General features: G+C 39.3%; 1 protein-coding gene across 1 annotated transcript; it reads left to right on the top strand.

Annotated features, from left to right (window-relative positions):
* Positions 1-1,841: 1,841 nt before the first annotated feature.
* On the top strand, positions 1,842-15,681 carry LOC103708402 (zinc finger (CCCH-type) family protein). The gene is made up of 14 exons (XM_008793305.5): positions 1,842-2,380; positions 4,636-4,728; positions 4,816-5,151; positions 5,355-5,427; positions 6,669-6,801; positions 6,885-7,038; positions 7,273-7,353; positions 7,691-7,813; positions 8,910-9,080; positions 9,161-9,295; positions 10,298-10,393; positions 13,659-14,213; positions 14,928-14,971; positions 15,120-15,681. The coding sequence occupies exons 1-14, from the start codon at positions 1,934-1,936 to the stop codon at positions 15,361-15,363; spliced, it is 2,685 nt and encodes an 894-aa protein (XP_008791527.1). The 5' UTR covers positions 1,842-1,933; the 3' UTR covers positions 15,364-15,681.
* Positions 15,682-16,720: the final 1,039 nt, after the last annotated feature.

Here is a 16,720-nt window from a genome sequence, read left to right as displayed (position 1 = left end):
CCCTTTTTTAAGCTGTTAGGTTTTTTCTGAAACAAATAACTGACAGCTTTAACATCTATTTTTAGCTATAATGATGAATATATATATTTGGTGGGGAGACAAAAAAAATATAATCACAAAAAAAAAAAATTAATTGTTAGATAGGATTTTGTTTTTTCCAAGAAATATAGAATTTTGAATAAAATTTTTTCTCTTTCCTTTGATAATTGGTTAAAATGTCAAAAGACAGCTGTTAGTCCTAGCGCATTATGACCATTGCAATTGGCTCAAGGCCAAATAATGACTGTTGTTTTAAAACCTCTTTAAACAAGGGAATGTTTTTAAGCATCTATGTGTGTCATGACCATCTCTATAATTTGGCGTGGTGGGTGGTCTATTTGTCGGTTAGATCGTACGGGCCAAGCTGCCGGTGGCGGCAGAGACAGTCGGACGAGGAAGGATGATTCAGAGCGCTCACAAAGACGAGCACCACGTCAGCATTTGTTGCTTGATTGCAGCTTCTGCAGTGGAAAAAAAAAAAGAAGACCCATTGGGGGTGTGTTTCGAGCTACCGCCTACCGATACCACCCAGCACCTAACTCTTCATGAATTTTATATGGAAAAACACGTCTTCCCTGCGAACGAGAAGTGCACGGGCGCTCGCCTCCGTTATCTTCTTCTTATATTCTAACATTTATTTGTAGTTTAAGAGATGAGGATGGTGATCGGTCCATCATTTGAAACTTGTGTGGCTTAAAACAACGGTAAGTGAAACAAAGAAGGGCCAATCTGATTCAAGTTCCATCGAGATATGTTCGTTGGACCGACTAATCTATGCCTGCATATATATATATATATGTGCATTTTTAAAATATGTGTGGCTTTAAGAATTAAGACCGGGGTTGGGCAAACATGGAAGCGTCTATCTAGTGTGGGTTGTTCTCAAATAAGACGCGTCGAGCGGACTGACTTAATTACGGTCACGCGAAAGGAAGGCATGTTTGCGTGTTCTGATGAAGTCAGCAGAATCACAAATGATGATCTGAACCTAGAAAGATGTCGGATGCTACCCGCAATAATAATCGTATCCATCGCGAGGCATGCGCTGATCTTCGTTAGCCTTCTGCATTATTATCTGAAAGAAATAAAATAGTATGTCATTGGCTTATTGCATAGATTTTCTTCTTAAAGTCAAATACAGCTCCATGCATGATAAGCATGCCCCAGGCACGAGAAACTGGATAGATTGGACCATAGTGGGCCGGTCTACCGTGTCGGGGCAAAGGCCACGATTTGTCATGGGCCGGACTGGTCCTCCCCGGTCTGCTCTTGGATTGGAGAGGATTTGAACTCCTATGGAAGGGTATCCAAATGCTGCTCAGTAGAAAGGGGCACTTAAAGAACATATGATCGATAGATTCTGTAGACACAAAACAGAAGGGATAACAGAAGTTCTGATTCTATCCCTTGTTGAGTGATTTTCTAAAAGGATCAAGCATGTCCATGCATTTGGGTTTTTACTCTACAAAACGCTTCAGAACTCTAGAAGTTCTGATTATATGTACCTTGTTTTTTTTCTTTTCTTCTGATATAGCTGTAGCATGGTTCGCGACATAAACCCAACTTCTAGTTGACCTGCCATTTTACCCCTCTATGATAGAGTAATGCATGATGTTTCACCGATCGCTTCTCAGAATAGGCCAAGTTGTCGTTGGAGCCGCAAGTTCAAGCCTGGCCCATATTATAATGGCAAGGGTGCAGTCGTAAATTAATCAACGAGATGGATTGGCTTGAACCACTTGGCAGCTTCGGGCCGATTCCCAAATTGGGCTCGATGCGTTTATAGCTCGGCTCTTGCGAACCGATCCTTGTTCGACTCGGAGTGCAACAAGGGTTTTAGGTTTCGTTTCCCGAGTCGGTTTGCCGAGAGAGCCTTGGGTCGACGGCAGCAGCCATGGAGAGGGAGATGAATGCGGACGCCAGCCCTACCAGCAACGAAGAATTCCAGCCGTCGGATCCCCGATCCGTGGAGGAGGAGGCCGGAGACGGCGCCGCCGAGAAGCGCAAGAGGGAGGAGGAGGAGGAGAAAGGAGAGAGACGAAAGGCGCTGTGGAAGACGAGCCTGTGTTCGTACTACCGGCAGCAACCGGCCGGCGGGAGATGCAGCCACGGAGACGCATGCCGCTACGCCCACGGAGAGGCGGAGCTCCGTCCCCGCCCCGACAACACGTGGGACCCCACCTCCCAACGGGCAAAGAAGCTCCTCAAGTCCGAAACTTCGGCGGCCGAGGAGGAGGACTCGCCGCCGGTGTCCGTCGACGCTACCTCGCTCGATAAGTGCCTCATCGGCCTCCCCAGGAAGTGGACGTCCGACAGTTTGAAGAGCTTCCTCGACGCTCAGGCAAGTGTTCCTTCCTTGACGGTTCTTGACGATTAAGATTGCAATCTTTTAGAAAATTTCTCCCATTCGCGTTCTTGAAATCCTTTCTAGGCATGTTGGTTGCCATGTCCTATAAAACGAGTTGTAGCCTGCAAAAGCTTTTCAAGTAAAAGTAGTGGAAGAAATCTATGAGATGACTCTTCTGGAGTTCTAGGACTTGAGTGGAAGATAGAATGGATTTCTATGTGGGTCCTTTACCCATATGTCGTTCAAGATTTTTATTTGGAGGAGGTTATTAAGGGTAAAGGACAAGAAGTGCTGTTCGATGCTAATGCATGGTGAAGAAGGCTAAACGACGAGTGCAAGTGCTAGAGTAACTAGGCTGAAAGCATAAAAGCTATCAGCTTTGGTGATTCGTCTGATGTTGGTGCGTCTAATAAAAACTATTGCCTGGAATACTGGGCTGGAAACTGAAATCTTGTTGTGAGCACTCTCATTTCAGCAATTGTTAGCTCGGAGACACTTCGAGCCACATACAAGAATTTGCTGAGATTCCCAGAAGTACCAATTTGGCTAGACCAACTTGTGTAGGCGTGGGGTTCCTTCCCCTCTATTTTCTCAACTCTCAGGGTTTGGCTTTGAAAAATGAGCAACTTGTCAAATGAGAAAATGAGTTCTACTTGGTTTTTTAAGTGTAGAATGGAGGAGTCATGATGTGATCCAAGTTGAACAGGGATAGTAAGAGTCTCAAAGATTTTTTGTTTCTAATATGATTTTTGGTATAACTTTTATATTTGAGAAGTTAGGTGGTTTTTTAGAGAAGAACTTGATACAGATATTAGAGTGAGTTAAGAACCAAAGGTCTAATTTAATGGCCTTTGAAGAACTTGTTTCTAGGGTACCAGGATTTCGGAAACTAGGCTGCCGACCTTGTAGCTTAGGATACAAGGTATATTTTAATGGCTTTTTCTTCCATAGAGAATCTTGTAGTTTTGAAAATTGAGGGGATGGATCACACACTTAGAAAAGGTCATTGTCCAATCATGGTCTTAGCTATCCAGGATCCTGGAGGGAGGGTTGGACCGGGGAGAGACCTAATGTTTGACCTTTTTTTGCACAAAATACCTGCCCTAGGACTTGAACCCGCAACATTGTACTTGTCAACCCAAGCCTTTACATTTGCACCAAAGCAATGGCCTCCAAGGGGGATCATACACTCAGAAGAGTAAAATGGATACATGATTTAGTATATGTATTTTAATGTTGGAGAGGAGCTGGATAGTTTTAGGTTTACTATGGCTTTTTATCTGGCAGAGATGATGCATTTGGAAATGAAAGATCGACATTTTAGGAAATCGCGCCGTATCTCAAGTTTTGCCACATAGCTGTTCTAGATGGTTTTGGTGGCAACCTTCAGTGTATAGGTTCCGATGTAATCATCTCCATAACTGATAAACTCCGCTCATGCAATTGGATTAGATGCCTTCTTGTGAATTACAAGGACGTAGTAGACTTTGCTAAACAGTTTTATTATCTTGTCATCATAGAAAGAAATTCTACCATTATGATGTAGAATGGTGAATGTGTAAAACTGTAAATGACTAAGCATGTAAGTTACAAGTTAAAAGTAATATGTAAGGTAACTATGCTGGCAAGCTTAGTTACTTTAAGAGATTGATGCTTTCTGACATAAGTGATAAGGTAATCATGTTGCTGCAGGCACAGTTTTTGAGTTTTCAGCTCAATTTGAAATAATTGATTGTTGATCTTTCTCTCTCTTTTTTCTTTCTTATCATCTATTGCAAATAGATGTACTGACTCTTTTTTTTGGTTGTCACTAAAATTTGTTTACCCCTTCCCAATGCTTGTAAACCTTGTTGATGCACACTTGTTAGTTTTGTCTAATTGATGATTTTTCCTTTTTTGACTGTGATTCTTGTTAGTATGCATGCATATGTTAGTTATGTACGGAAAGGAATTCAAGCTTGACATTATGTTGTGCTGAAGTTCCGGATGCCAACTCTTTGGTATCCTGCATAGCCTCTCATCAGTACAATTTTGGTTCAAGTCTTTAAACTCGTCAAGATTGTTGGATACTCTATTTTTTAAATGCTCGTTGGTCTTAAGTCTCTTCATTGGAATTTTCTGCTTCTGCTTCACTTTCACTGCATTATGTATGAAGCTTCCCCTGCCCCCCCCCCCTCTCCTCTCCATAATAACATCGAGGTAGAATATTTTCTCAGTTTTGCGAACTTATAAATTTGTTTCATTTTCAGGATATCCTCTATAAAACGGCAAAAAAGAAGAAGGGTATGTCTGTAGGTTTTGTGGGTTTTGAGAATATTGAACAGGTTAAAAGTGCCATCGAGGTAATCCTGATATGAAGGGATGCTTTTAGCAGTTCATTTACTTACTGCAGCCTTCAATGTTTCTACTAACAGTTCTCAAACTGATAGGTTTTAAATGAAAATTCTGCTGGTGGGAAGCAAATAAAGGTTGCAGATGCTGTTCGTAGATGTCATGAGAAGAAGCCTTCAGTTGATATTTCTTCTGATCAAAGTAAAGGGCAAAATACTGAAAGTCACCCAGGCAGTGATGATCCCACTCTTTTTTCAACATCATCGACGTTGATTGAGGACGGTTATGCTGTTGAAAAGGACACTTCTGTAGTGGAGGGTTTGGTTTCAAAGACAAAACATGCTCGTGATGTGGTCACTCCACTTGCTAATATGCCCTACAACGATCAGTTGGAACACAAGAAGAGCTCACTCCTGCAAATATTAAAACGACTTGTAATGTCCATGTGTTCTTTTGATAATATACTGTATTACATCTTAGCTTATTTGCTTAGAGATTAACCATCATTTTTGTCTAATATCAACTCAACTAAGCCTTAATCCAAAACTAGTTGTGGTTGGCAATTTTGTCTAATTTCTCTTTGAAAATATAATGTTGCATTTTATGTCTTATTGAGTGCTAGCCCTTCTCATTGTAGACTCGGAATGCACGCAAGGCTTGTCCAGATGTTGTTCCACTTCCAGAGTGGATTAATACTTCGAGGGAAATAGGTAATATTTTTTGCTCACTATAACCTTGGGCATAATTTGTGTTCAAGAATTACTTTGCTAAAGCTTAGGTTTTCTGGCATCTTTCAATATAAAATGACATACTTTGATATAAGCATCAAGGTTGGCCGAACCAGTACCAAGATCTGTATCGGTACGGGTCGGTACCAGTTCGAACTGAGTCGAACCGGACAGAACCGTCTGGTTCTGTTCGATTTCAGCCGGTTTCGGCCGATTCTGGCCGGTTCCGGCCAGAGTCAATTAGGTTTCAGCCCCCTAGGGGTTGGAACCATTTTCTACTACAGAACCGATCCGGTCGGAGACCAGGTCGGCTTGATTCGGGCTGAACTGGCCCGTTCGGCTCGGTTCAGCTTTTCTTGATAAGTCTATCTATGAATATGGTACTTAAAAGGAGTCCTGTTCCCATCATAATATCTTACAATTGATGGATTCTTTTCCTTTATATCCTCAACCTTTCTTCTGTTCCTTCACTTTCCTATTATTCAGATCATAATATTGAATACTTGTGGGACCTCACAGGACACTGGGACCTTTTGTTTCAATCCACCCTTTCTTTTCCAGTTAATGACAAGGCCCGAAGGATAACATGGGTAGCAAGGATCTGATTGGTTTCTAGGGTGCAGATTTGGGGGGCTGGGCTCATCCAAATTCACCCATGGGCCTTCCAGGCTGCTTTAGCAAGAGCTCCTCCTAGAATTCATCAGGGTCTGCTTTATCCAATTTTTGACCTGGCAGTGTTCTAATTTGGCAGGCCAAAGCTTGATTTCAGCCTGAAACTGGTCAAAAGTAGTAATTAAATGTCTGGATTACAATCTTATATTGTATCTTTATGGGGGTTTGTGGAGTTGGCATTAGTGGGTTCACAAGCTCAGTCCAAGTTTTGCCCCCTGATGAGCTGGTTCAAGTAAGCTGGACCAGCTTAGTGGTCAGCTGCCACCTGTTTTGTAAGAGGATAGATGCTTAATTGAATCAACTTCTAGGACTCATGTACCGATAATACTGTACCATTGTGAGCAAGACAGCTTTGACAAAGTAACTCCTTGTTTGGTAGTATGTTGACATTTTTAGAGAAATTAAGCTTCCTTGCGATGTTGAAGCATATCTCACATGAGGGCCTAATTTGTGGTTCCATATTGCATTATGATTATCGTTTAATTGTTCTTTTTATTTTTATTTTTTCATGTTTTTGGTAATGCATCAGAATGACTGCCCTCTACATGTAGGTGGTCTTCCATGCAAACTTGAAGGCATATTAGAGTCACCGGTAATCAATGGTTATCGGAACAAATGTGAGTTTTCTGTGGGCTGTTCGCTACAGGGCAAAAGAACTGTGGGGTTCATGCTTGGAAATTTCAGGTCAGTTTGTCAGTTGATGTCCTTGTGAACTGAAAAATTTTACATCTAATTAAAGGTGCTTTTTTTAAATCTTGAGATATCAGGGAAGGCATCACAGCAGTCGAGGAACCTGTCAACTGTCCAAATGTCTCTAGAATCTCCTGTAAATATGCTTCAATCTTTCAAGATTTCCTCCAATCTTCAGTATTACCTGTGTGGAACCGAATTAATAACACTGGGTTTTGGCGTCAATTCACGGTACTACTCTTAGTAATTTTGCTATGTATCCTGTAATTTTTGAGGCGCAGACCGTTTGCATCATTCACTTTTGACACTTAATGGAAATTACCATTTTTGTCTCGCTAACATTTTGCAGGATATTTACATTGCTTTAAATATTTATATCACTCTAGATTTTGATGAATGAATGTGACCATTTAGTTCTTGTCAACAGAATATGGATGGAATTATACTTTTGACATTTCATGCTAGGTCCGAGAGGGAAGAAGTCCAGGTCAAGCTGCAACTGAAAATCTAGATAACCAAATCACAGAAGTAATGCTTATTGTTCAGGTTTGCTTCCCTTATAACTCATTCATACATCTGGGGGAATACATTTCTTTATTTTTGATAATAAAGCATGTTAACTTGTGCACACACACACACACCCCTTTCATGCAAATAAAAATATTCCACATGCTAACTTCTGTTAATACTTGATCAATTTAGCCTTGAAGCATGATCCTTATCCATGCAACATTAGATTCTCTCCCTTTATCCCTTGCTAATTAAGAAAATATTTGATCAAATGCTTAGCACGTACAGCGTGCTCAATCAAAGATTTTCCATTGATTTAACATGTCTCTCTATCGAGCCAGACTTAATGTTTAGTTGATAACCTGATCTGCAGGTTTGCTTATCAGGTGTTGATGAAGAACTGATGAAAAATGAATTCAGCAGGATGACTCAGGTTCTGACACAAGGAGCAGCTTCATGTTCACCTCCACTACCTCTCACAACAATAGTAGTGCAGGTAGGTTTTCTAGCTTTGGGAACATTTGTCTCTTCTGCAGTGTATATCGCTATCTGGGTACTGGAATGCTTGGAATGGGACTAGCTGCAATCGTTTTGTCTCGTGAGATCATAAGTTTAACATGCTGGACGAGAGTGAAATAATTCATTTCAGGGTTTGGTTACTAAAAAATTTATATTGCTGTGAATGACTAAATTTTTCTATTTGTTACAAAGTCCATCCCATGCTTTCAAATCCGTTCATCTCTATTATGAAGTAGATGAGCAGCTACGTATCTATGTTACGTTGATGTCATGTGACTTCAGTCAATTTTTCTTTTAATGTCTTTGAGAGTAGGTCTTCTGACTTTTTAACTTCTTCAAAACAGATTTTAAAGGAAATATTTCTGTATTATGGAAAATATGACAATTTACTTGTTGGTGCTATTGATTGCAACCTTGAGTATGGAGTCCCAGAGAAAACAAAGATATTCTTTCTTTGTCATCCTTTTTGTTCTTTAGACATCATTTGTTGAGTAACGAATGGGCTTATGTAAACTACTATCAGCAATATGCATTGGTTTGGGCTGACATGGGCTCAACAATTTCTCGTTTGACTTTAGTTTGGGAACTTGGTAACCTGGCTTAGCCTAAATATGACATGGCATGTGTTCTCATGTGCAAATATCTTGTATTTGCATGGCAAAGAGAGGTCATAGTAAAAGAAGAATTGGATGGGTCGGAATTTGTATTCTGGAGAATAAAAGAGTAGTTATGTGACAGTATTTCTTTGCTCTTATATCATATTTTGCAAAAATAATTTAAATATTCAAATTGGCCATGCTAAATTTGAACTGTTTTGGGTTGGTTTTTTGCTGAAGCTTGGCCCACTCGGTCTATTAGTTTGGCCAGTTTGAGCTCGACTCACACATTGTTGTCTTGTGCTTTGGCTGTAATATGTTGGCCAAAGACAGGCAGGCTGAGCTTGGACCAAGGCTTCAGCAATGCAGGTGAAGTTCTGGATCATCTGCGGCCTGGTCCTGCCAGCACAACATATGCCCTGTTTCTTTGTTGTGTTTTGTATGTTCTCACTTATTAAAAGAAATGAGTTTTAGCAGGATCACAAAGGAATATCAAATGCTGCACCAGCTGATTGTCCATTGCTCCCGCTTCTATTATCAAATGTGGAAAAGCAATCCTGTTCGGAAAAGCCATATGTCAGTGAAGCAAGAATTCATGACTATATAAGCAATCTTCGCTTCTCCATATCACCAACAGCATTTTTCCAGGTCAGAATCTCAATTGTTGTTTACCTTTTCACCCTTCTTGTTTAAAATGGTTACTTCATTTATGGTTCATGAGATTACAGGTTAACACTCTTGCTGCAGAGAGGTTGTACTCCCTTGCTGGTGATTGGGCAGATCTAAATTCAGATACATTACTTTTTGACATTTGTTGTGGGACAGGAACAATTGGCCTCACTTTAGCACATCATGTTGGCATGGTAATTTCCAAAAATTTAAATTTCTTGTCCAATTCCCGAATCGAAAGTTTCTGAATTCTTAATCTGTTTAAAGCTACCACAAAACATAACCATAACCAGTATGATTCACTGCACTATTTTGGAATGGCTTTGTGGTTCCTTCTTTGCCATTTGTTTCTAACGTGAGCTATTGATTCTGTTAAAACATGGTTACCAAATTCTATCACATTAATGCCGTCAGAGGATATAAACTCTCTTTCATAGATTATAACAAATCCAAGCCTTTCTTTTTGCTGGTATGTTCTTCGATCATTGTCTACTGCATTATAAAACTATCCCTGATATTCTTTTATCACTTGATCTGTTCAACTTTAATTTACTTGTGCAGCTTCTGAACATTGTGATTCCTAGATTTCCTCTAATGGACTTATGTTCTTCCTAATTTAAGCTTCTCGAGAATGTTCTAAGTAGTGGTTGACTGCTTACAATATAGAAATGTTTATATTGTTTCTTGTATTTTAATTTAAAAACACGGGAGTATTTCTATCTTTGCCGGTAGAAAAGGGTGGCCCAATGCTCGAGGCATTATAGGGTCTAGGAAGGGTTAGATGCATTCAACCTTATCCCTGCATGTGGAGAGGCTCTTTTGATGTTTCAGACCTTGCACTCAACCTTATCCCTGTATGTGGAGAGGCTTTTTCCATGTTTCGGACCTGTGGTTTTTGCTGGTACCACATGTTTAACACCTTTTACTTGCTTGGTATTATATCTAAGCACATTGAACTAGCCTTGGCTATATAAGCTGGCACTAATTTTTCACATATATGGGATGGAAGCTGTTACCTATCATCGATTTACTTTGTATAAATTATTTATTTTCAGTTTATCACCAAATAATTCAATATTGTGTCTGCTCTCGAGAGGCGGACATAAAAAAAGTTGCAAGATATTGTTTTATTTGTTCTCACCATTTACTTTATCTTGACTTTTTTTGTTTCTTATTTTGACTTTTAAATTCTCCAGGTTGTTGGCATTGAAATGAATGAGTCTGCAGTTTCAGATGCTCAGAGAAATGCAATGATTAATGGCATAAAAAATTGCAGGTTTGTCTGTGGAAAGGTGAGTTTTACTTGGATAAATTTACCTTTCTATACTTCCACTATTTGTTGTTGATGGCTCTGAAAATCGAGTGGTCACTATTTGTACATATTATCGACGTTATTGCATTGGATGTGCCAAAGCATTTGAAAAATGTATTGACAGTGCTGTCAATTCTGATTTCCGTGTTCCATGTACATGGATTAAACTAGTTTTGGGATTTGTACAATCTTTACAGAGTGTCAAATATTTCTGTGCTGGCAAGGTTATATTAGCATTGTCTTGTTATCGTAGCACTATTTCACTGATGAGGGGGAAATGAATATGAAATACGAAAAGAAAAAGTCAATAGAGACAGTCTGAGACCTATGCAGTATTAATATCACTAAGAACTCGTTCTGGATATTAAAATACCATGATCTATGTAACTAAAAAAGTTTGCTTGTCTTGCCTTAAATATTTATTCTGCTATGTATATATATTAATCTGCTTGCATCCTGATCTTTTTATATTCCAAGTTTTTCAGGTAAGTTGATATAATTGATATTGTCTTATCTGTAAAAAAAATTAACTGTTAAAAAAAAAACTAATATAAGCTTCATGAGTTTGTTATTCCTAATATGTTCTGGAAGGTTTAATCTCCATATTGCTTTGATATCATTGTGGGATCTAATATCCCTACACGCACATATAAACATTAAGCCTTTCACATGGCATAAATCTTGCATCTACTACCTATTGGAAGTCTAAAATTTGAGTAGGGAAAGACAAGTCCCTTAAGGAGATAAGCTAGCATAAATCCAGTAGAAGAAATTAAGAGAACATGACATCAAATTGTAGTTTTTAGACCATTTATGTCTTTATTTCGTTAAATATGTTATGTTGCTGCCAAGTACCCTCCCCCCTCCCCCCCCCCCCCCCCCCCCCCCCCCAGCATCTCAGTTAGATGAAGCAGGCCTGGCGAAGTTGTAACATCATGAATAACCTATAAACAACCTGAATTAATAATTTACTAATCTATAGTAAGGAATATTTTTTGAATTATAATCCATTTCACATTGTAAATAATTTTTGGTAAGTAGACACATGCTGATGACTTAAAGACAATTAGTAAGAGGAGAGCATTAGATATTACGCTATCTAAATATTTTGCAGCTCCTAAATCTTCTTCCAAGATGTAATTTTGGCTTGTCTCGGACACTGCATCTTTAATTGTTTCCACCAAACAAAAGCCTGGACCTTTAGCTTGATAGAAAGCACTTTTTTTTTTCCGATCATCTCACATGTATTTGTAAGCAAATCCATGCTCCACCATATTAATCATCCAAACAATAAACTTGTTGAGCCTAATGTGTCTTTCAAGGTTCGGAATATCTTCCTTTAGGTCAACATTCCTATGGCGATACTCTACACGATCAGCCCGTTGATGGTGCGCCTTTCCCCCTCTCTCCATGAAGCTCTAGGGTTGATGTCTTCTTCCTTCGAATCACAAATGTCCTCATCCCAGTCCTGAGTATCAAAGTGCTCATGACACTTCGTGAGCTGGTGGATTTACATTCTTAGTTTGTTGATCTTAATGTCCTTAAGGTCTCATTCATGAGGAACTGGCTCGTCACTGCCATTAGTCCATGCTTTCGAGCGCCCAACATGGAATCTTTGCAGCTTCACAAAAATGCCAAGGAAGGAAACCCGCTCTAACAACAAACAATGGAAACCCAACACTCAGTGTCACTCATGGCACGATATTGAACAAAGAAGCAATTACAAGCAACTATGGAAGAATAGGCCAAAGCCGAAGAATAGGCCAAAGCCAATTTATACAAAATCTCACTTCAGAGTAATAAAATATGTAACTCTCTGTTCCCCTCTCCAACTAATTACAAGCAACTATGGAAGAATAGGCCAAAGCCAAAGAATAGGCCAATATCCATTTATACAAAATCTCACTTCAGAGTATTAAAATATGTAACTCTCTGTTCCCCTCTCCAACACAAGTATTTATATCCAAAACTTAAAGACAATAATCATAAACTGTTTAGAATAAGATAACTAAAACAATATAACTATAGACTAGTTCTATTGGGAATTATGCGCAAAAAAGTTAAGAAATAAAAATAAATAGTTCTAGTCATTGTAGTGAGCTAGCACTCTTTCCTTCTTGGTCTCCCATCTGTTTTTGGAGTCCTTGTTGCACTTGGACTAGATTCTTGTGAAGAACCCATGGGATTGTGGGTTTCCTTAAATCATGCTTGCATCCACGACCACCTTGTCCATATTCAAGTCCAAATCCGTGTCCCTTCCTGCTTCTAACTCTTCTTTGTTCTGTGGGATATTGGACTCCCACATACCATTACTTACATGTATGCTTGTATATATGTACACTTGGACACTTGGCACCCGTGCCAACTAGGTAACACTAATTAGAAACCAATAGTCACTCAGCAATTCTACATTATATATGTTCTCTTTTATCAGATTATGTAAGCGATCCAAGTTATGTGCCAAAATGAAGCTGAGTGAATCTGAGATATCCCACGTGTACATAACTTGATGCTTTCTTTTTTATATGGTCCATAACTTTGCATGGAACATTGCGCTACTGCAGAACTAATCTGGCAAAGAGATTGAAATACCCTTTAGGAGCATCCACAAGTAAAAACCAAAATGAGGACTTGTGGATCTGTACTTTTTACCAGATCAGTGTTTAGTAGCTGTTAACCGCACGAAATTATCTTGGATAGATGACCCTCAATTGTGTTTACTACTCCAAAAAGTGAGCGATCACTTGATACCTTCATTTGCTTTTAGTTTTAACATTTTTAAAATCTTTATCTTTTTCATTTACTTTCACTCACTTGTAAGGTCTGACACTGAACTTTTCAGGTTTCACCAAATAGCTCTTCTTCTTCTTTTTTCATTCTAATCCTTTACAAGATGGTGCTTCTATTCTGCTGATTTTTTAAAAGTTTTTAACACTTGTGACTTTGGTCTAGGATCTCCTTGATTATGTTCACCATAATGTAATGACATCAGAAGTAATTTCTTTTACCTTTTTTTTTTGAATATGTTAATCATATGACATTAAAAGATAAATGCTTTTAGAAAATAGGGAGGAGGTTCTCTGATGACTTGTTATGCCTAAAGGACTTCTTGCTGTTCATGACAATCTAAATTTTATTATGTTATAAAGTATAACTATTTTTTGGTTCGTGATTGCATTTTAGATATTTTCAAATCAGCAATGCTCTTTGTAATTCTTTGTACCTTCCCATTTGGGAAGTGACAGGCAGAGGATGTGATGGGGACTCTACTTAAGCAGTATCTTGATGTGCCTCAGCATCATGGTATAGTCTCTGGATTCTTGGAAAGCAATGGCACAGATCAAGATGATAATATAACAAATGACAACGGTGATGGATTAACTTTCCAGTCTGACACAAGTACATCTGCTGATGATCTTCTAGCTAATGCAAGTGCTAAGGAGATCTCGGTATTGCCAGAAGAGAGAACTGATGGAAAGTTGGAAACCTTGGTGGCTCCTGAGCAGAATTTTGATGGAAATACCAACCATGAAGAAGGTTGCATAGATCATGGCAAAGACAATGGTCATGAGTCACTGGCAAATGAGGGCTCAAATAATGATGCCAAGGGCTCTTTGGGAATTCTGAAGAATTGCACGGCGGTATGCGAAGAGACAACTCATGAAAAGCCAGAGTGCATTGAAATGATTCAGAATAACTGCATTTCTGAACCAAAGAAAGGGGCAGCTGAGTCTTCTATGTTTCAATTTAAGAATGTAGTAGCTATCGTTGATCCACCACGGGTTGGCCTTCATCCAATTGTAAGCAACACTCCTCTATGCACTTTTATATTGGAGCCCTCTTTCTTTGTTTGGAAGGTAGTGATTAAATTTGAAACAGCTTTGTTAGAGACTTTCAAGCATCCCTCTCTTTATGTAATTAGAATATTTCTCAAAGCCACTAGTTCAGTCCTTTTGTACTTACACTATCCAGTCAACTGTTTGATCAAAGGCATGATATTTAATGTGCATAACTTAGTCTAATTCTGAAGTTCTGTTTTCACTGTGAATTCTTTCATATCTCGCAATTCTTTCTCCCAACAAATCGATGAGAGCAAGTGTCATTTTTGTGAGAATCAACTGAATTGTGAAAAATTGCAGGCATTTTGAGTCTTTTCCCTGAACCTGTGAACCATGTTCATGTACCTACATGATTTTTTGCCTCTGGTCTTCATTTTCTTTTAACTATCAAAATGTTTGTCGAATGGTATGCCATCTTAGTACTGGGCCTCGTACTGGTGCCATCTTGTCATTGTGTCGGTATGCCCGGTATAGGGGCCAGTTCGGTATACCGAGTATCGGTACACTCTCCGTATCGTGTACCGGTATCGAACTAGTATGGTATAATATACCGGTATCGAACTAGTATGGTACAATATACTCTGTACCGTTCGGTTTGATAGGCGTATCATTATTTGTTGTGCTCAGATTATCATAATTGTAGGTGACTGATCTGATGCTTCATATGACTTGCAGGTGATTAAATCTTTAAGAACTCATCCACGTATACGACGTCTCGTGTAAGTCTTTCATCCTTCTCAACCTGTAATATTTCTATGCTTCTCTAGAGGCTGTTTCCCGACACATGATTCTCCTGTACCCTCAACTCTCTCTCTCTCTCTCTCTCTCTCTCTTAAATTTATACAATTCTTTCTTGTCTTCTATCAGCTACATTTCTTGCAATCCGGAAAGCCTAGTGGCTAATGCAATTGAGCTTTGCACCCCAACTACTGATAAGCCGGAGAAAGGAAAAGGCAATAGAGGTTGGAGAAAAATGAGTAGTGCTGGTCTGGCAAGGAATCGGGTAAAATCCATGCCCAACTCCGAGCCATTCCGACCAGTCAGGGCAATGGCAGTTGATTTATTTCCACACACTCCACACTGTGAGATGGTGATGCTTTTCGAGAGGTGATTTTTTTCTTTCAAAAAATAATTTATGAACAATAAGCTAATATCTTCAGAGACTGATCTGCATCTAAGCTTATAAATTAATGTGAGGAAATCGCAGCTGGAATCAGTTGCAGTTGTAGTGGTAACAAACAATTGTAACAATTGTTGGATGTCTATGATGTTATGCACTCTAGCCTTGATCAACATCCAAGAGTATATTTAGTTCTTGTGTTAAAAAAGATTTCTGGAGCCTTGGTTAACTTTGCCTCCTAAAAATGCAGTCAGTAATTGATTGCAGCTAACAATTATGAAGGATATGACTTGATTTTTTCTTCTCAAAGTCTTCTGTTGATGACTCATATAGTATGATTATTCCGGCACTGCTGCTCCATGTCTGTGTAACTTGAAAATCTTTGCAACTGACCGACACTCTCTATCAAGTTATACTGACATTTTATATTTATTAAAAGGTTTCATATCTATAATTCATATTCACTTTTTATGTGGTTTGTATTGCATGGGCCAAAGAGTAGTGTCTTGAAGTCCATAGCCTTGTCAAAGTATTCCAGGATTCTTGCTGTCCATGACTTGAGGGATCTCCAGAACCATCGGTAATGCAGAGCTAGCAATTATAGTAGTAGTATATTTGGAAACATGACATGATGTTTATCTGGACTTTGCCTATGCCTTGTGATTGTTAGGCTTCGGGGAGATGAGTTTCTTATAGCTTACTGCACCCTCCACTTTTTCTTAGTGGGAGGTCCGCGTCTCACCAGTTACCACTATGGATGGACTGCACTAAACCACATGCCCACTCTTACGGTGGAGGCATTATTAATTATTAAAGCAGACTTTAGAAGGGATTATCCTTTGCGCTTTTGATTGAAGTTTGTGGCTCTGCCACCTTTGGCTTCGGTGTTTCCTGAAGGGACGTGATAATATATTCTAGTGAGCTTGGATACAAAAGAATTTATTGATGCTTAATATCTTCCCATTCAAAGCGTAATAATGGAGTGCTCGGTGCTTGCAGTCGTAAGCCATCTCTTTCACTCGTAAGTCGTAAACAAGTTCTCACCTCCCTCCTGTCCGTATGTATCCTCTAGAATTCTTAATAACTCACTAGTTCCTGCGGTTATTGAGTGGTTAAGATCATCGCCTGGGTTCAAAAAAGTGCCCGTGCCCATTTCCACCGGCTCCAGACGGGTTGGCAAGCTGAACTTGCGTACGATCCACTACCGGTTTTAGCGAGCGAGCAATCACACAGATTTCCCGTAGGCGCTTTCCCCGTGTCTTGTTTGCTACGCAAGTGGGATGCATCATCCATCCGTCGTTCCACCATTTGCTCGACTTGCTTTTAATCATGTTGAAGTCCGCTTTGT

The sequence above is a fragment of the Phoenix dactylifera genome, chromosome 3 (assembly GCF_051530095.1).
Source record: "Phoenix dactylifera cultivar Ajwa chromosome 3, Ajwa_hap1_PhDact_Kaust_v1.1, whole genome shotgun sequence".
Taxonomy (NCBI): Eukaryota; Viridiplantae; Streptophyta; class Magnoliopsida; order Arecales; family Arecaceae; genus Phoenix; species Phoenix dactylifera.
The sequence above is the reverse complement of the archived record's forward strand: the minus strand, read 5'-3'. Positions and strand labels throughout refer to the sequence as shown.